At 41.3% G+C, this 20401-nt stretch overlaps 2 protein-coding genes across 6 annotated transcripts in view; both read left to right on the forward strand.

Moving 5' to 3' along the window:
- The first annotated feature begins 872 nt into the window (after positions 1 to 872).
- Positions 873 to 12990, forward strand: RAB36 (RAB36, member RAS oncogene family). 3 transcript variants are annotated; one of them, XM_048963773.1, is made up of 12 exons: positions 873 to 1237; positions 1846 to 1996; positions 2703 to 2786; positions 3912 to 4000; positions 5516 to 5581; positions 6156 to 6257; positions 7932 to 7996; positions 8370 to 8421; positions 9449 to 9530; positions 10144 to 10234; positions 10787 to 10906; positions 11100 to 12986. In XM_048963773.1, exons 3-12 carry the CDS (start codon positions 2718 to 2720, stop codon positions 11162 to 11164), a joined length of 801 nt encoding a protein of 266 aa, XP_048819730.1. In that variant the 5' UTR covers positions 873 to 1237; positions 1846 to 1996; positions 2703 to 2717; the 3' UTR covers positions 11165 to 12986. The 3 variants fall into 3 exon arrangements, with proteins under 3 accessions (XP_048819730.1, XP_048819729.1, XP_048819731.1); XM_048963772.1 differs by having other exon boundaries at positions 874 to 1237; positions 2698 to 2786; positions 11100 to 12985; XM_048963774.1 differs by lacking the exons at positions 873 to 1237; positions 1846 to 1996; positions 2703 to 2786 and adding an exon at positions 2972 to 3318 and having other exon boundaries at positions 3912 to 4040; positions 11100 to 12990.
- A 192-nt stretch (positions 12991 to 13182) lies between these two features.
- The window catches only part of BCR (BCR activator of RhoGEF and GTPase), a 102570-nt gene continuing 95351 nt past the window's right edge, over positions 13183 to 20401 (forward strand). The window contains exons 1-2 of one of the 3 annotated variants that reach the window (XM_048963728.1): positions 13183 to 13879; positions 13990 to 14140. In XM_048963728.1, coding sequence (XP_048819685.1) covers positions 14086 to 14140 — 55 coding nt within the window. In that variant the 5' untranslated portion in view covers positions 13183 to 13879; positions 13990 to 14085. Of the gene's footprint in view, positions 13880 to 13989; positions 14141 to 16392; positions 18582 to 18623; positions 19146 to 20401 lie in introns of those variants that run through there. The other 2 variants (XM_048963727.1, XM_048963729.1) reach the window with 2 other exon arrangements.

A 20401-nucleotide genomic window follows, 5' to 3' on the forward strand; every position in this document is an offset into this window, starting at 1 on the left:
CGTGGGGCGAGGGGAGTTGAGCGGCGAGCGGCGCTTGGTGGGTCCGCGTGTGAGGAAAGGGCGGGAATCGCTGCCGTGTGGGGGCCCACGCCAACTGCCTTCTCTGTAAAGGAGCTAATGTAGTAAAACACTGGAATAGATTCTGGTTTGTTGATCACCAAGATCCACAGAAGAAAAGTACTGCTTTAAAAAATATCCTCGGGAAAGGGTGCTTTTTTTTCCTTTTTTTTTTTTCTATTTTTTTTTTTATAAGAACAAATTGATTGAAGTAGAAGTTAGTTTCCTTGAATGAATTAGATATTTACAAACCAAAGACTTTTGAAATTTCACCATTTCTATAGAAGAATGTGAACTTTTGTCCATGTAGATGGCACACGCGAAGGTCAAAGGTTTCTCACGTCCCTCAGCTTTAACTCATCTCATCCTTTTTTCACCACACCTTGGTATAGTGATTTTAATCAGTGGTCATGGCATTAAGTGATTTTATGCAGAGTTGAAGCCTTCAATCTTTTGTCTGTGGCTGATGCTGTTGATGGGAGCGATGTGATGCCATGGAGACTTGTGACTGAGCTCTGTGGGAAGAGAGAACCTGGATCTCAGTGCCTATAATTCTCAGCACTTTCAGCAGCTTTGTGTTTCTTAAATCACTGGCTTGTTTCCCCTGATGTTGCAGCTCATTTGTTGGTTTGGTAATTGTGTGTTTGCGAGAGAAATTTAGTTGAAATGCACCAAAGGAAAATGGCCTGTTGATTTTAAAACACTTCTCCTTGTTTACCTTGGTCCCTCCTGGACTTTGGATTCACTGAGGTGGTTAAATTGATTATTTTTTCCTGGCTTAGTTTGTGAAAGAGCTCCAGGAGACGAGCAGTGAGTCATGCTGTGCACTCAGGACAGATTGGTACACGCTGAGGATGTGCTGAGCCAGAACTAGGAGAAAATGGAGCAAATCCAGTGCGTGCGATGCTGCTACCAACCAGGAGGGTTTCTTTTTTTGCTTTCAGAACTGTTATTTTGGAGCACATCACGAAGCGGATCCAGGTTTGGAGCAGTCAGGAGTATGATTGATAGAACTGTGTATATGGTTAAAAATAAACACTGTCATCTTTGGTCCTCAGTGACACATCGGCTGTAAATTTGGGTATTTTGTTTGTTTGTTTGCTTTCAGTGTGGATCGAATCACGTGAGTGCCTCAAGTGATCCCTCACAGAAGAAATTCCTCACAAAAGAGAATAAAATGGTAATTCTAAGTAGTGGTCAGGTAGTTTTGTTGACCTTTATTCTTTGCTTATGGTTGCAAAACAACTGTAGGGTTTTTGTTATATGCTGCACACTTTTCTTTTTTTCTTGTTTACTTGTCCTTTAATTTTTTTTTAAATGGGAGACTTTTGTCTCTTGGATGTTAAGAAGTCCAAGCCTGTTGCAGCATTATGGAAATACGATTATTTGAATGTGAGAGCTTTTATTTTTTTCCTGAAATTTGGAAGTTTATATCCAAGTGAAATGAACAGCAAAACCTTTTAGCATCCTAAATGCAGTCTAAACTGATTAACAACACTTAGGCAATACGGAAGAGCAATGGGATTTTTTATTCTTTATTATCTTTATTGTTTGATATGCTATCAGTCAAGATTGGTAATTACTAGAGACGTTTATGTGATTCAAAATGGCTCATAGTTGCATGCACATCCTGACTCTAAGGCTGGAATGAAAGAAAGCTGAAATTCTGGGGTTGGAAGGGAGCAAAACAAAACCTCTGGAGGTTTTTTTTTCTTTATAGTTGCTAATATGCATAATATTAAAGGAATCTGCATGGCCACTATAACAGGTTTGTTCTTCTAAAACCAGAGCCCTGCGTATGGTTAAATTACTCCATTCCAACCCCGCCTTCTCAGTCCGTGAGAGGAGGAGAGGAAGGGAAGTGTTGCAAGCCTGTTGCCATGGGCACGAGGCTGCAGGCGGCTCGTGTGGCTGGATCCTGCCGCATCTGCACTGCACGGTGAGTCCTTCCTTGTGTTTGCTGCATGAGGATTGCTCTCGTTAGATTCTTCTGAATGCCAGTAAGAAACTGGTGCCTTACAGAGAGTTCCCTCTCAATAACCCACAACCCTTCTTTTCGTAACAAAATCAATGCTTCTCAAGTGAGATGTCTTGATTCGCTTGTAATTTTCCTGTGAACACTGTTCTTCCATGTCAGACTAACTACTGATTTTGTTCTCTATGAGCTGACGTTGAGTGAAAGTTTGATGTTGTGCCAAGAAATATGGCAACTTTGTTGTTTCTCCTTTCCCCTTCTGACCTAATGGAGTGTGATATGCCCTAACATTAATAAACATGCTTTATGCAGTAGCATTTAAAATAGTGAGGTGTGGGCTTTTTCAATTAAGCACTACAAAATCATTTGAGGACTAAACTATAGCAGTTGTGTTGAATTAAGTGAACAGTTCTCTGTCCTCCTCCAGAATTACTCAGTGCTTTTCTACTTAGAAAAAGCCACTATTTCTTTCTATATTTCTGCAGACAGAAATCATCCTTTTTCATGAGAAACATGTTTTCTTTAACATGAAGTCAAAGAGCTGCCAGTTGTACTAGGAGGAAACAAGTCCAAAAGGACTGTTCATTTTTTGTTTTTGATGTTTTTCCTGCATTGAGACAATTCCTCAATATTTTGTCTCACTTTGCATGCTTTCTATCTGGCAGAACAGACCTGAGTTTGGGGGATGAAGTCCAACCCAAAGCATATGGTTCCCCCAGTGAGCAGGGACAGAATAATCTCCCAGTTTCCTAAGGTAAGAGTTCTTTATCACTTTGCTCAGAGGATGTACCACCTGCCATGTCTTTCCCTTGTGCTAATAGTATTTTGGTTTGATGTATATTTGATGTCCTCTGTTAAAACTGCAAATTGTTTAAGTATTTATTTCAGAGGTGAATGTGACCTTGTTTTCCCATTTGGTGCTGGTGCACTTAATAATAAACCAGGTTTCTTCCTCTAACCTTAACAGAAAGTGACTTTTGCAACAGAAGTGTTACCTTACAATATCTGTTCTTTTAGCCAAAGATTAATAATTACCACGCTTACAGAGTTCCTACACCGAGAGGAAATTAGAACCATGGCTGTTATTTAATATTCAGAAAGACTAATTAGGTCTATGTGGAGTTTTCACTTGAAGAATTTGAAGCAATTTTAATCTTCTGTGTGAGTAGGAAACTTAGTCATACTGTAGATCAAACGTAGAAGGCACTGTAGGAAAACTGATAGTGAAGATCATCTTACCCCCGAAGAGTTTTATCCTTGAAGTAAAATGCAATGGTTAGGGGCAGGTAAGGACAAAGAATTGCCATTCTGTTTTTAATTTTGTTCAAAACACTCTTTTTGAGAGGATTTTGCACTTCTTTCATTCTCAATCTCAACCTCCTATTTTGCTTTTAATTTTATGAAAAGTGTCACTGTTATTTTAAGTAAATATGAGGCAAAACATGCTTTCCTTGTTTGTAGCCTGCTAAGCTTAATGGAAAATTAGCAATAAAATCAGTGCTTCTCACAAGTAAGAGATCTAAAAGACTTGTAGTCCAAATGATTTTCTAGTGACGCGTTCCCACTTGTATTCTTCTTGAATGTCTTAGATTATTGGAATTATTTAAGATAATTAATATTGTACAAACTGATTGACAAATATATTTACTGTGGAAGTTCATTAGGGCTCTGATACTTGATGGAGCTGTACAAACATACCTGTGCATCAGCCTTACTGCCTTCTAACCCAAACTGTCCCTTTTCATGAGCTGGAGTATCTCTGTGCTTCACAAGCTTTTTGAAGTAATCTCCTCCTTTTCTATCTCACCTTGCTGATTTGGCTTGTTGACAAGTAGGCATTATGGACTTTATCTCAGTGGCTGTTCTCTTGTGTCTCCAGTGGTACACTCCTGAGGCCTGTCTGCAGATCAAAGACCACTTCCACGCACAGCTCAGGACTGCCTGTCAGCAGAGCACTGGAACAACTGGGCAAGTTTCTAATAACCCAAGTGTGCAATGAGACACAAAGGTTTTAACCTCTTTATAGCCTGACTCCTCCATAAGCTTTTCCTGATTCCACATGTTGAGCATTCCACTGTGACTGAAATCAGCTTAACCTGTCTCTGTGGTTCTTCTATACCATTTCACAGTAAATGAATGAAATACTGCTTCTTTATATGTTTTAAAGATCTTTTTCTTCCTGGCTTAAGTGAAGTTAAAGAAACAGAGTTGTTACTTAGTAACAGATAACTTAGTTTAAAGGATTAACCAACTGTTTAAAATTAGTGTTGAATTTTGGCCATGCAGGTCAGCATGAAAAGCAAGTCCTAGAGCATTTGCAAGGACAAGAACAGATGTACTGGCACCACTAGAGAATACAAAAGGACTGCATAGTGAATGTACCAAGTAAGAACTAGATAAAGGCTTTGGAGCAGATATAAACACAGCAGTTTTAAGTTGCCTGTAGCACATAAGAATCTAGCTTTAATATTTTAAAAGTGTCCATGCTGAGAAGTTGTCTTAAAAGTTTCCTTAAAACAGGAGCAAAATTCTGGACTAAAATTCTAATGAAAAATAAATCTTGAATTCTAATGTTCTTTAAATTTTTTTCTAGTCATCTCTCGCCCAGAACACACACCTGTAGTAGATTTAATTTGTAGTGAGTTAAACCAGATATAAGCAGATACAGCATTCAATACAAGACTGAATCTTTTGTTTAAAAAGCCATTCTTTGATACAGAACAATATTAAACCTCCTAAGCCATTTTTGTAGCATGTGCAGGGGAGATGTCAATCCAAGATTCAGTCAACAAATACTGTACACTCATTTATCCACCTGTATCTCCTGACAGATCGCTGCATTTCAATTTTAAGAGTGCAGGTGAGTCACCTCCAGCCCATCTGCTGTATTCTGCAGGAGAACCCAGAGCAAAGAGGATTATTTGCATGAGGCAAGCTTCAGATTAATGTTATTTCAGGTAGTCAGAAAATGTATTGGCTCTGACCATTATTTTTTCCCAGAGACAGATTCTGCAATGGGTTTTATTATCAGCAAATTATTTTATTATCAGCAATTCCATATTTGTGCACTTAAGATTTGATTCTATACTATTTAAGTCAATGAAAAACTCATAATTAATTTTAGTGGCAGAAAAATATAAACTTGTACTTTTGAAGAGCTCTATGGATGTAGATGCTATATGGTCTTAAGTACAAACTGCCAAGTGTATAATCTTTCCTTGGAAGCATTTCTAATAAGGTCTTTCTGCCCCATAGAAATTATATGCAAAGTAAGAAATGGCTAATTCTGCTCCAGAGTTTTTGATCTTTTTCTTTCTTACTATTTAAGACTATTTTGTCCTTCTGCAGTGTTGTGGCATTCAGGTAAACTGGAGTTGCAGATGCATTAATCACTTGCAACTTAAGGATCTACATCAGAATTGCTACAGTGACAATATTGAAATTACTACTAAAAGCATGAAATATTTTGAATATTCCTAACAGGCTGAAAATATCCAAAGTGGTTGTGGTTGGTGACGTCTATGTTGGGAAAACGAGCCTCATCCACAGGTATGGTGTATTGCAGCAGATGGATTGGTTCAGTTCTTTTCCAAGCTGAAAGCGTACCACTTGTTGCAGTAAAGCTTTCAGGAATCTGAACTGAATATATATTCAATCAAATATGATACAGTGCAGTATTTGCCAGACCTTGCAAATTTGGTGAACAGAGCTCTGAATTTCTGTAGCTTGTAATTGCATTCTGTCTATTTGCATTTTCAATTATTTCTGTGTTCCAAAGGAATCTTGCTGGCTATTAATCTCATTAATAATCACATGTTCCTTTTGTATTTGTGACCCAAAATATATTATTTTGTAACTAAAAATTTGATGCTGCCTCTCCTAGACAGTGCAAAGAAATTGTTTGATTCTTATTTCATCCTGAGGACTTGCTAGATGTATGTACTTTCCAGTTTGTTATTCACTATTTTTTTAATTTTTTGATGTCTCAATGTTTTTATAAATGCTTCTGCACAATGTAACCGCTCCACTATTCTTTTCTGTATAATTTATCTTAGTGTTACTTTGCAGCTATTTGTAGCCATGAGTTACTAAAACTTCATCCTTGCCCCCTCCTTCATTGCAGGTTCTGTAGGGATCATTTTGAACGAGATTACAAGGCGACCATTGGGGTGGATTTTGAAATTGAACGTTTTGAAATAGTTGGCATACCATATAATCTCCAGATGTAAGTTGAAGCGTGGCTTAAGTTCCACATGCAATACGATCTCAGAAGAGTTTAAGTTGCTACAGGCTCTGGTAGTACAAAGATATAAAATAAATAAAAAAGCCCATAGCATAATATGGATCTAAAAAATAGGTTCTGCACCTGCACTTGCAATTTTAATGAAATAAATGAATAAGTAAAATCTCTAATTTCTTCTTGGATCTCACATTCCTGGAAACATTAGAATTTTGTCAATGAAAATTCATTTTGGAAGTCTTGCACTATTTGCAGTTCTTTTTTACTCAAGCTTCTTGGAAGAAGAGCAGAAGCTTTTGCAACTCGTTTTGTTGGGTGCTAGTGTTGTATTACTCTGCCTTTTGGGTTTAGTAGGCTTTGTGAGCACAGAACTTGACCTTTCTGAAGGGGGCTGGGAGGTTCCTGCAGTAATTGAAGTCAATTTTATGGACTCTGATTATTTCAGCATCTCCTAATTGCAAAATAAATGTCATTCCCTAAATCACAAAAAGATCTAAGTGATGTTTCTGATTTTTAGCTATGTTTATCAGCTTAGTGGGAATCCTGGCCTTCTCACACCTGCTTTGGTTCCACTGGAGAATGCCCTTTGCTATCTTACCTGCTAACTGTATTGTTCTATAATGTGCAGTATTTAATTATCTGTGCTATAGCATGATCAGAGCAGAGATACGATTCATTGGATGAAGCATTTTAGTGCATGAATCTTAAGAAGCTTCTTGCTTAGGAACACATTTTCTCTGAAATATCAGTGCCTAGAGATGTAAACAGATGGCCAGTGAGATTTACTGAAAAACACACAAATTATTTCCTATCCATTTCAGTGCCATTTTGTTTTTGAAAATTCTATTCAGCCCTGCCTTTCTGGAGTTTGAATGCCTTTAAAATCTGCACTGATAAGTCAGTATGTTGTCAGTTGAGACAATAAGGTTCATGGGCTGCTAAACTTCAGGTTGTGTTGTCTTCAGACTCCTTGGTGGTGATGTAGAACGTTTCCATACGATAAGCACTGGTGCCCCCTCTTGCTGAGAGATTTCTGTACAAGCTATGGCTGCAAGTAGTGGCAGTGCTGTGCTGTAACAAAGTCCCAGACCTCTGCAGTACTGGGTGTAGGTGGGAGAACTGTCTATCATCTTCATGGATAAGCAGCTCTTTCTTTCCTTTTTCAATTTTATTTATTTACTTGCTTATTTATTCTTTAATGGAATTGTGAATGCACTGGTATCAAAGTATCAGTTGCAAGACTTCAGCATGAGCAGATGTGTGATTTGTCTGGTATTAGTGCAGAAAATGCATTTTCAAAATTAGATTGCCATGGAAAGATATAAATGTGATGTAGATGAATTTGAGATGTTTGAAGAAAAGAGTATTACAATACAGAATACAAATGTTTGAATTGTGTCTCAAAGAACAGTCTCCAAAATGACCAGTTAAAAAAAAATTCACTCTGGATAAAACCAGAACTGGAATGGCTTAATTAAGTAATAGAGCTTTACTTGTATTTCTATCAGAAGTTAATGAATAACATGTTCCAGATGGAGAAGAGTGTAATACCACAGAAGTGTTACCAACTTGTACCAGTCTGTTGCTTCATTAGTATGTTTGCTCAGGTTACGCTTGATTTCATCAACCTGAAGTTTCTTTTTTTCCCCCATTGCACAGATGGGACACAGCAGGTCAGGAAAAGTTCAAGTGCATTGCATCTGCTTATTACCGAGGAGCAGAGGGTGAGATCAATATTAATTTGATACTGCCTGTAACAGGAGATTGTATATACACCTATATATGCTCCTTGGAAAGACACATGTAGATACATGCAAGGGAATGGCATTTCCATTACTGGGAAGAGGGAGAGACTGAAAATCTCATGAATGCATTTGTTGCAAGCTCTGAATGTTGTGATGATGAAGTGATTAAAAATCAGTACCTGTGTCTTGGGAAGGGTGGGGGATCAGCCTAACAGTGTCTCCTAAGTCCTCCATGTTAAATCCACTGTTGTACTGTATGTGTGTTATTTCTGTTTAACAAGATGAGTTAAACTGGAGAAATTTCTGATATGCTTTTAAACTTAATTACTTTTTTCCTGTCCTTTCTTTACAGTTATAATAACAGTGTTTGATCTAGCTAATATCCAGACTTTGGATCACACCAAGTAAGTTTCCTTATTTTGGCTTAGCTTTTACAGCTTTCACAGAAGGTTTAATTGCATTGCAGTCTGCAGTTGCTGAGAACTTGCTGGATCCTGAGAGTGTTATGTACCTACACAGACCTTGCATTTTTAATTCAAGATGTATTAGTTCAGTACTTAAAATGGTTTGTTTATAGCAGCACACCAGCTGATGTGAGTAAACTTGCTTCACTTTAAGCACAGGCAGCAAAACACTGTGAATCTGTGATCCACACTGCTGTCACTGGGCTGAGAGCTGACATGTTCTATCATGCTGTTATGACAGTAAAGCAGATACGTGTCTTTCCACAGCTTGTACTTTGTCTTATTCAAATGTGTACTGGGGTCTTTCCTCAGACTACTGCTGTGGCATTTAATGCATCCACAAAAGACTTCATAAAATTACATATATATTTGTGTGTGTGTATCTGCTTGAATGAAGATAACTGAAACATTTGAACCTGATTTCTGCCCCCACGCACTCTTCCCTCCTTGCCTTGTGCTGGATGACTCCAGAGGAACTTGGTTGCCAGAGTAACAAAAATATACAAGCTTATGAGACGAGTCATGCAACTGGGGGAGATGCTTTATAATCTTACTGAAGAAGTTATTACACTCTTCTTTTCTCCCTTTGTTGCCTAATCTGTTATGTTGTTTATAATTTTTTCTTCTGCTTCTTTTTTTTCATTATCACTGTAAAAATTTTGCCTTTTCCATTATACTGAGTATTATTATACTCGTCTCTGAGTATTAATATTATTGTAGAATTTACACTCTACTGTGAGCATGTTTCCACTTTTCAGTATTGGAAGGCATGCATTCGGTGCAGTTGGAATAGCTCCTGTTCCCTTGCTGTCTCAAAAAAAAAAAAAAAAAGACAACAAAAAAAAGGCCTTTGGCACTCTTGCATCAGCTCATTCTCTGGCTTTTCTTGTTACCCTGTTATGTGTTTCTGTCTCAATTATTCCATACTGTCTCTGACTGATTTTCTCATCTCTCTTCTGTTTTTCAGACAGTGGCTGGAAGATGCTTTGAGAGAAAATGAGCCAAATTCCATTTTCATCTTTCTGGTTGGAACAAAAAAAGATTTGGTGGTGAGCTAATGGCAAGATACTGATATGACTGATCACAGATAGCAAATGAATGGGAAAATGAGGTGCAAGAAAGAAAACTGTATTAAAGGGGGAAGAAGTCTTAAAGAAGAGATAAGAGAAATTAAAAAAAAAAAAAAACAACAGGAGGTGTGGAGAGAAAACTTTGTATTTGAGCATACTAAGAATAGATTGAGTACAAAAAAAGGATCTGAGACAGAAGAAGGACTAAACAACAACAACAAAAATCATTGTGATTACTCAGTCCTGTGACTTTCTGCTAAAGGCAAGTGATTGTACAAGAATTTGAAGACCAATGACTGTGCTGTTTTCTTTATTGCTCTGTACCATGCTGCATAGCTAGGTACAATTGTTGCCCTTGTTACTTTGCTTCATGTACCAGAAGGTAGATGGGGGCTTCCAATTTAAAAACAACATTAAGTAATTTATTTTCCAAGCATCTGAATGCTTCAGCTGTCTGCTTGCAGGAGTTCCCAGGGAAGGACAGAAATGCTACAGTGAGAACAGGAAGCATCCCACTGTAGGTGCTAGCACTACTTCTGTGTTATTACCAGCATGCTTCTTACATTAAAGGTATTCCTTGGTTTTTACTTAGTCAGATGCTGTTTGTGAAAGGACAGAGCTGGATGCTATCCGCTTTGCCAATGACATGCAGGCAGAATACTGGTCAGTTTCAGCCAAAACAGGTAAGTTACTGGAAAAGATATAAAAATAATGTAACCAAAGAGGCTAATGTTAAAGTGGAAGGATGCTGAAGTTCCTTATACCTTTATTTCAGTGTATTTTTAAAGATCCTGCTGCATTTTACTGCTTTCAAGACTTCATATTTATCAATGGTTGATTTTCAGTTAAGCATCTGCACATGTGCTTTCACTGTTGTGTTTACAGAAAGGTGTGCTTAAGCTACTGCAGTGTCTAAACATGTTTAATTCATGGATAATTACTTAAAGACATGTATGCACTCCTACTTGATTAGGAATGAAAATATTGTGCCACAAACCGAAACCTCCTTGTTGCTGAGTTTAAAACAAACAAAAAACCAACCAAACAAAGGGTGCATTATTCTAGAGTAGGGAAAAAAGGGAATTTCTCCCTGCAGTGATCAGAAGACAGGTTGGTGGAGATGCCTGATCCTTCCCAGTATTAAGCAGTGGTCTGTTCACAGGTGTGCTTGTTCGTACCTGATCAGGCACTGATGTGCAGTTGCAAAAACGCATCCTTTTTGTTCTGTTTCCTAGGGGAAAATGTCAAAGAGTTCTTTTCCCGAGTTGCTGCCTTGGCCTTTGAACAGTCCATGATGAGGGAGCTGGAGAAAACCACGGGGCACATGGCTCAAATTGGGACAGGAGACCTCATCAGTACGTTAAGTTTTGCTTGTCTGTATTTTGCATCAAGGACTGGGGAGGTTTTTTGAGCACTGAAACCTGTCTCACACAACTGCAAGCATATTAACTGCAGTCTTTTGAGGGGCTTCATTCAGCTCTTACTACCTTTAATATTGGGTGATGTTATTTCTTATGAACTGAGTTTATAACGTTTTGGCTTCTACAGGGCTGGAACAGAACCTGATGGAAATCTCCGAAGGCAAAGCTCAAGAAAGCTCAAGTTGCTGCTGATTTTCAACTCTTTCTGCAAATGCCACACTGCTCTGTAGTCCAACATACAGCACCTGCAACAACAAAAGCTCTAAAATCAGAAGTAAAAATTTGCATTTTTAGAAATGAGGGAGAAAAATATTCAAACTATCTTTCTGAGGGCTCTCTTGTTGTTGAAGACTTGCTTGTGCTGGATGGTATTGTTACATGAACTTTTCTCTGTGTAGTGGAAATATGACATCCTTGTCTCAGCGCAAGAAGACATTGCCAGCACCGTGTGCTCATCTGTCTGCCAGAAAAACTTGTACTCAAAAGTTATGTAACTTTATCATGTTGGGTTTTGATAATTCTCTAGAAATCTTGATTACTGAAGTTGCATCCTCATGGGAACAGAACAAATGGCAGTTCAGAGAAAAGGGTGCTGAGAGCGGCCTGTCAGAATCTAAAGGGAGCAATATGGAAAAGAAGGGCACAGAGTCTTCAACAGGTCTCAGTGGGTTCAAATTAAGAGGGGAGATTTAGATTGGTTATATGGAAAGTTTTCTGCAGCAAGGGCAGTGAGGTACTGCCACAGGTTGCTCAGTGAGGTGGTGCTGCTCTGCTCCTGCAGACATTCAAGGTTTAAATGTCATCTAGCCCAATTCAAACAGTCCTATGATTCTGAGCTAAAAATATTCTAGATTCTCAACCATTTATTTCATCAAAAATTGTCTTCTATGAAAAAGTGAGTGGAAGGGTGGCTTGCAGCCTTTTAATTACTTTTATTTTTCCGTGGCTTGTGATGTAAGCTAGAGCAATTACAAATAATGTAATAGAGATCTAGGATTTTTTTTTTTTTTTTTTTTTTTTTTTTTTTTTTCTCTTTTGCAGTTGATTCTGTTGGCAAGGTCAACAATGTAGCATTTGGTAAAGAAGATGAATATGTGGGTATGTAAGGAGTCTGACTGTGGAATATCCTGACCTGCATCTCTTTCACAGGATGATGAATGCACGCTCCACTTGTACTGTGTCTGATACTGAGTGGGCACCAGAGCCACAATCTTTGTGCTAACTGAGCTTGAATGAGGGTAGAAAAAGACATTTCACTCTACTGCTGTGTATAGTGCATGCATATAAAACGCATTGCATTTCTGTGATGCTTTTCAGAAGCAATTTTACAAGCCATTAGAGCCACATGGCCATTGCTTCATACTGTGCTGTGAGTGCATGAGTACTGCTAACCTCATATTACTGGTAGAAGCTCTTAAAAATAGTATTAAAATCCTTTGTTTGCACATGGAAAACTGTCTATGAACTGATTTGAAACTCAGAATTTTGTGTGTTGTTATCATCCATTTATTCTCATTTTGTTTCCTTGTTGAAGATGTTATTGTAAGAGGAAATAATTCATATAGTAGTTATTCTAAAGATGTGCTTCAAGGCTGTTTGCTACCGTGATGAACAGGCTCAAGCCTGGATTTCTGACCAAATTGTGCTTGCATCTATATATTTTTTGGACATAAGCAGTCTTGTTATGCAGTTTGAGCAATGCTGAAGTGTGTCAGAGAAGAAAACTCAGACACAATACCAGTTACTGTCATTTGAAGGACAGTAACTGACCTGTAGGGTGGACAAGTTCAGTGTGGCTGCAGCAGCAGTCCTTCTGCTGAGTATTATCTATACCCATGGTGCATCCTTGTAGTTTCACGTGGCTGTTACTGAGCAGTTACTGGTCTGCCTCTTTCCTAGGAGCACTGATAACGGTCCTGGAGGTCAAAAGGCAGGTTTTGCAGGATGTCTTCCTGTCTATGCTAGGTAGGTGCTAGGTTTCAGTGCAGACACAGGGTTGGTACCTACAGTGTAAAATGAATCAGAAGTAAATAATATATATATAATTCTTGAAGTAAATAAAGAAAATAAATCACAGACTCTTGTTGCTGACCGTAATTCTCGTACAAAATCAGAGATATAATCTCTTCAGCAATGTTGTTTTGAAAATCAACTGGGACAGTTTTCCTAATGATTAAGTACACTGCTTGAGGTCATTAGTGGTTTATATCTTCCTTAGTTCCAAAAACTTTACCCAAAACTGCATTAGTCTGTTAGTCAGCAGCTATCCTCTGGAGATGGCCTGATTCCATTCAAGCTGTGAAGGATGCTTTGAGACCTTTTTTAAGCCCCTGTGAGGCTGCCCCTGCAAAGTATAAATAATTGATCATCGAAAATGAATCTTAGATCTTACAATTGATGGATTGCTTAGGAAAGCACAAAGGGAAACCTAACCTTGGGTGGGAAAAGAAATATCAGATTGCAAGTTCTTAAATGTTTTTATCTTGTTTATGTTGCATCTATGCTTGTTGATCCATTTTATCAGCAATTTCAATTTGCTTTGGAAAGCCTTCAGATTGTGGAAAGCAGTGTCAGAACAATTCTGTTAACTCTGAATGTAGGCAAACTAAAACATAATTTTTTTTACCAGGTGAAGCCTTCATAGTGTTGATGGCACCAGTTTCAGAACCATTTCCTGTGGAGTTTGTAGATAAGAAATCAGAGAATGTGAAATTCATAATGAGTGTGAAGCAGAGTGAAAGAGCAGATGTAATTATCTCCGCAAAGATGGACTAGTGTTATGCTAGTTCGTGCCTTTCATAATACAGGTTAATCAGCTAATGAGTTTCTATTTAAATAAGTACGTATATCTGAGGAAAAACAACTGGTAACAAATCAAGAGCCATTCAAGAAAGAGTCACCAGGCAGGTAAATCTCATTTTTGCTGTAAAAACCTTTTGTTTTCATCCTTAGTGATATTATTTCTCCCTTCGAGTGCTGATGTGACCCTTGGGGTGTTTTCTTTCATACTCTTGTAGGTCATATGATCCATATCATTCCTGTTGCTCTCCAAGTCAGACTCACCTCACTGCCGTTCTCTGAGTCCTAAGAAAGAGGACTGCTATCGTAGTGTGATGTATGTTGGACAGGACTTCAGGAGATTATTGGTCATGTCAAACTACCACAAAAGTGAGTGCTACCTTACGCTACAAAGATAGCTCTTAATTTCAGCCACATATTTATCAGAAATCAGGGTTTCTTTCTCCTTAAAAAGCCTCCACTTCTGTGCTTCGCTTTTTTTTGTTTGTTTGTTTGTTTTTGTTTTTGTTTTTTCTTACAAAGACTCCTGATTCTCCCGCGCTGGGAGACACAGACAGAAAAACAAACCCCCAGAACCAACCCCAAACTTCGTAACTGTGAAGCTCCAGCGCTCTAAACGCCAAGCGCATCAGCTGTTCTTTCCCACAAGAGGGAGCTCCATGGTCAGTTCGGTGCTCGCTCTGTTTCTGCTGGAAAGGCCGGGCGAGGCAGCAGAGGGTGCGGGCTGGATACACACTGCCCCCTCAGCACAGCACTCACTGCTACAAATCACCGATACATGTCTGCCACTACGGCCTTAATGAAATTTTGTAATCTCTTAAAATGAATGCATAGAGGAACAGCATCAATCCAGAGACCGCTTGAACGGTCACTGGAATTTCTGACCTTGTACCTCAAGAAATACAGAGGATACAGTTGTTTAATAGTATTTGCCACAAGTGAATTGTGCGTACAGAAAGGCCTCCTATGATCCATTAGAAATCTTGATGCAGCTGGAGATGGCACAGATATGAAAAAAGTGAGCCCAAATAGAAAATGCTCCAGAAATAATTTTAAAAATAACAACAAAACCAATGGCACTGAATTAAAAGCAGTCTCCAGACTCACAACGCATCCCCATGGTGTAATGTATGTGCCAATATTACAACCATGCTAGCACAGTCTGAAAGTTAACCTTACTAGGAATACATTGCATATCAGAACGTCAGTGGTCAAACAGGCATGAAGGCAAATAGTAGCAATGGTGAAAAGCCAAGTTGTCTTCCTGTGAAACACTGAGATTTCTTGGAAGGCTTGTATAGATAATGACTTGGTATACAGATTTTATTATGATTTTGATTATAATCTGTTTTTTGTATAGATCAGTCGATGCGTTAAAAGCTGAGAAAACAAGTGCAGGAAAAGAGGTTAAGGGCAGGAAACAAACAGCAAGGGGGATGCACTATTTGAAGCTGAACGCATGATTGGCCATTTGTGATGTCTGAAAATAGTTTGTGTTGTCTCAGAACACGGAGAGGAAAATGGTTTAGCGGGTTGTGAAGCACTGCATATTTTGAAGGTAAGAGAACTGCTCCTCTGGCTCTGTGCTTCTCACTCTTAAGAAATTGCACCACTTGTTGCTGGTGCTACATTCCACCATCTTTTCTAAAAAATATATGAGAAAAGATATACGTCACTTGGGTGGTTTGTCCCACGTCAGACATAAAAGGAGCAGGTTTATGAGGGATACTGAGATGTGCAACGTTTCACTTTTCTCATCATCCAGAAAGGAAATACGTTGATAAATATATCTATAGTTCCACTTTTTCAGGGGCTGAATTAGTATGTTGAAAGGGCTTAAGCAAGGCTGTGTGGCATGGTTTGAGAAGCAGGAGAGTAAGCAGCCAAACTTCTGGTCACAGCTCACCACCCTTCACTCAGAGCTAGAGAGCAGTGCTCTGAATTGTTTTGGCTAGCATAATATATAAGGCAAAAGTGAGAGTGATGATGGAACAAAGCAGGTTTGGTTACTACTATCGTAGCTATTTTGAGTACCAGCTTGTCATTTATCAGTGTACCCGATCGTGAAGGAAGGCTCGAGTGAACGAAGCGCCCACTAATTAACAGCTTTTGCAGCTGTGGGGGCAAACCTGACCTTTGAAGGCGAGCTACATCAGTGCCCGAGGGCAGCGCCGCTCCGAGGACCGGGCAGGGCGCTCCGTTTATACACGGGACGAGAGGGCGTGGATGCAGGGGCGGTCCGCGCACACAGGGACGTGCCTCGTCCGAGCCGAGGGCTGCCGGCGCCCGGCTCGGTTGCTGAGCGGTCCGCGGCCGCAAGCGCGAGCGGACGGGCGTGTACACGGCGTGCAAATCCGCGCCTTTGTCTCCCCGGCGGCCGCCTTCGAGCGTGCCGGCGGGAGCGGCCCCGGGCCGTCTTCCCCGAGCCCGGCGGGGTCCCGCGGGCACGGCCTCCCTCCGCCGGCCCAGGCTGCCCCTTTAAGAGAGGCCCCGGCGCCGTGTCAATCGCCGCGCCCGGCTCCTTTCCTCTCCTCCCCTTCCGCAGCGCTGCGATTCGGGGTGCCGCCGCCAGAGCCGGGCCGCGCGATGGGCAGCCGCGGGCAGCCGCCGGAGCCGCGCCGCCGACCGCCGTCAGAGCCGCGCCGAGGGGGCTCCCGCGGGGCCGCGGGGCGTCCGGGCACCGAGGGGTAGCGGCGGGGATCTCCGCGGGACGCGCCGACGCTCCGGAGAGCGTGTGCGCCCGGAGGACAGCACAATAGCCGGGAGGAGGAGACAGGGAAAGGGGCAGGGGGAAAGGAGGAGAGAGAAAGAGAAAGCACAACACGGGGACTGGCAAGGGGAGGACGGAGCGGAGGGCTCCTGAGCGCGGCGGTGCTGAGGACCGTGGCCGGGACGGCGGAGGCAGGAGGTGGGTGGGTGGATGGGTGGAGGGCGATATTTACCTTTCCTCCCCCGCCCCGAGCCCGCTCCTTTGTCCACCTCCCTTTGAAGTGCTATGGAGTCGCCGGGGTGGGAGCGTTGTTGTTCGCTAGCGAAGGATCAGTCATGACGGGGGGAGAGTAGCGAGCGTACGGGGGGCTGGGGACGGCGAGAGGTGGAGGAGGCGAGGAGAAGAGATTGTTCCGAGGATCGCCGTTTGCTTCCCAGTTTCTCTGCATGGACCGTGAAGAAACGCGTTGAGTTGACCCTGTCGGAGCTGTTTCGGCTTCTACATGTGAGATCGGTTGGTTTCTTCTCTCCACCTATCTCTCTCCAGCTTCCTTCCCTTATTCTCCACTTACTCCTGTATGCAAAATGGTGGACCCTGTGGGGTTTGTAGAGGCTTGGAAAGCGCAGTTTGCAGACTCTGAGCCTCCTAAAATGGAGCTGAAATCTGTGGGAGATATTGAACAGGAGCTGGAGATGTGCAAAGCGTCCATCCGGAGACTGGAGATGGAGGTCAACAAGGAGAGGTTCCGCATGATTTACCTGCAGACTCTTCTGGCAAAGGAGAAAAAAAGCTATGATAGACAGAGATGGGGCTTTAAACGTGCTTCTCAGTTGCCTGAAGGGGGTGCTGACCAGCAGGTCCAAGACCTGCCTCATCACCAGTCTGCTGACCAAGATGAACATGAAAAAAGCAAGTCGCACCATGGGGAGGAAAAGTTCAAACCCAGGATGCCTTCTCTGCGAAAGCTGTCTACCCAGAGCGATGGGTCAGACCTGTCACCTTTGGACAGTCCCCATCACGGAGAAGGAGAACAGGACAGGTGTAAGTATTATGGCGAGGAGAAATTGAAGAGAGTTGCAGAAGATACAGAAAGTCGCTGTGACACAGATGGATCTCCTTCAAAACACAGATCGTCTTCCACTCGCAGGCTAGTGGGATCTGCTGAGAAGGAGGGATTGTTTGAACCTATTTCCAAGGATAGAGGAAACAGCACCAGTGTGGCAGCCCTAAGGTCCAATTTTGAGAGGATTAAAAAGGGCAATTCACATCATTCTGGAGATAACAAGGATGTTGTTGAAAAACCCTTTTATGTAAACATGGAGTATCATCATGAGAAAGGTCTAGTGAAGGTCAACGATAAAGATGTTTCTGATAAAATAAGCTCTCTTGGTAGTCAAGCCATGCAAATGGAACGCAAAAAGTCCTTACACTCCCTTCCTTCAAACATGGTACCCAGCTTCAATGAATTCCAGCGGCCTGCTTACAGGGGGAGATCCTCAGAGAGCAGTTTTGGCTATGATGGAGAATATGAAGATGCTGAACTGAACCCCAGGTTTCTCAAAGATAATCTGATAAATGCCAATGGCAGCAACCGCTCACCTTGGCAGCCCATGGACTTTCAGCCCTATCAAAGTATCTATGTTGGTGGAATGATGGGGGAGACAGAAGGGAAAGGACCTATCCTGAGAAATCAGGGTACAGCGGACCAGGAGAAACATCTCACTTGGCCCAGGAGATCTTATTCCCCCAGGAGTTTTGAAGACATTGGAGGAGGGTATACTCCTGATTGTAGCTCTAATGAGAACCTTACCTCCAGTGAGGAAGATTTCTCTTCAGGGCAGTCCAGCCACGTCTCCCCTAGTCCTACCACTTACCGCATGTATCGGGATAAAAGTCGTTCTCCCTCCCAGAACTCTCAGCAGTCCTTTGACAGTAGCAGTCCACCAACTCCCCAGTCTCAGAAACGGCACAGGCAGCAGCAGGTCATTGTATCTGAGGCTACTATTGTGGGCGTACGAAAAACGGGACAGATCTGGCCAAGTGATGGAGATTTGCCTTCTGGGAGATGTCACCACGACAGCCTCTTCCATGGAGATGCAGGTGTGTACCAGCTTTCCATTTTATTTTTTTTTAAATGCATAGGGTAGGAAATGGCATCATAGACATTCATAGGAGAGGTTTTCTAGATGAACCTGGTTGAATCACCCAAAGAGGGGAACTGTTCAGTGTGAAAAATCTGTTTACCTTGTAGTTGTTCTGTTTCAGAAAAGTCCTGCAGAAGTACTCCTCAGAATTCTCTTCAGTCTTCTCTTGAGAGGATCAGCTGAGTCCGATGTTAATCAGCTCTCTAAGTTTTGGTGTGATTGCTGAGGTAAAAGGGGGCCAGAACTGTTCAGTATTCGTAAGCAGATCACTCCTTTCCTCTTTCACTGAGGAGTAGTTAAACTGTGCCTCCGAGGTGGTAGCATGTCAACATGCTACAGCCTGAGGGTTTTGATGGAGCTTTACCAATAATCATACTCTTTCCACAGTCTTGTTTTTTCCTGCCTGTATTAATTGGAGTGCCAGATTCTCATTCTGTCATCCTTCAATTATTGCTGATTGGAAGTGATGATTGTGCAACCCTGTTGAAGCTTTCTGCTGTCACTAAGTGAGGGAATAACTGTGAGTATCAGGAAGCCCTGAGGGAATGCTCTTAATTTAATTTCAGCCGAATCAGAATTTTTGTTTGAGGAAGAATGGGCCGTGTTTGAACTCATTCTTGTGTAAAACATTCAGGCGTGCAGATGTCTGTGGAATTGCAGTGAATTTCGAGGTGGTGGAAGAAGTGAACAGTGATCTATGTCAATTGAAATAAACTTACTGAACCCATGTGGACACCTCAATCTATTCAGCAAGGCAACATACATAATTGTACATTATTGTAGGCAGTATCTTGTATTAACACTGCCATTGGTCTCCTGCAGTAAATGCAGTAAATGAAATGCAGTAAATGAAAAAGAATCAAATCCAGGAACAAAAGAGCAGTATGGTTGTTTTGACAGGCTTCTGTCATTCTAGATCTGTGAGTTACTTTGTGTTTTTCTTTTATTCTTTAAGTCATTTTAATAAGGAGTTAACCTATTTGTTAACGTGATTGAATTGTTGAAGTAGCAGGTGAATGAGTCCTATCAGAGATGTTACTTTCTCAGCCTCTGTACATTTGGTGTAAAGTAACTGCTGAAAGGAGATTCTTGGTTTTACTTTCCCTGCTGATTTTCCGCTTGTTTGTTTTGCCAGCAGTGCTTCTGGGAGCAGCAGCAGGGGAGAAATCTTTCCTCACGCCCTCTGCCATCCTTGTAACCAATTATTTGATTAGAAAAGGCTGTACAGTTGAAATGAATGTTCACTGTACATGGAACCTCAGCATCCTGTCCTCATAGTGGCTTCTTCCTTCTCTGATTACAGATATGTACTTGCTTTCTATCTGGGACTACTGCATTCTTGTTTGGTCTCGTGCATACGTTTGTGTCTTCCAGGGAGCGCTAGCAGTGCAGGAGAGGCTGGGTGTAGTGCTGTTTTATACTGAGCTGCAGCCATCTGTCTCTGCTCTTGTTTACTGATGCTCTTTAGATGACTGGAAGCCTCCTGGCAGTTGCAGTTTTTGCAGAAGGAAACAAAGGACATAAACAACAAGGGTTGATAAAGCTTGAGGATAAATTCAGCTTTCAGAAATTGAATAATTGAGTTTTATTTTAAATAGTTTAGCTCATGCTTTGTGGGTTGCATTAAGAGTAAAATGGGCTGCTAAAAACTCTGAACAGTTAAAAATTCTGGTTGTGCTGGAAAGCCCGGTGTTTGTTCTAAACTTGGCCACGCAATTGCAGGCAAGGACAGAATGTAACTGATTCCCCTTCTGCTTTCCTCAGCAAAGGGGGTTA

This window comes from Lagopus muta, chromosome 17 (assembly GCF_023343835.1).
Source record: "Lagopus muta isolate bLagMut1 chromosome 17, bLagMut1 primary, whole genome shotgun sequence".
Lineage (NCBI taxonomy): Eukaryota > Metazoa > Chordata > Aves > Galliformes > Phasianidae > Lagopus > Lagopus muta.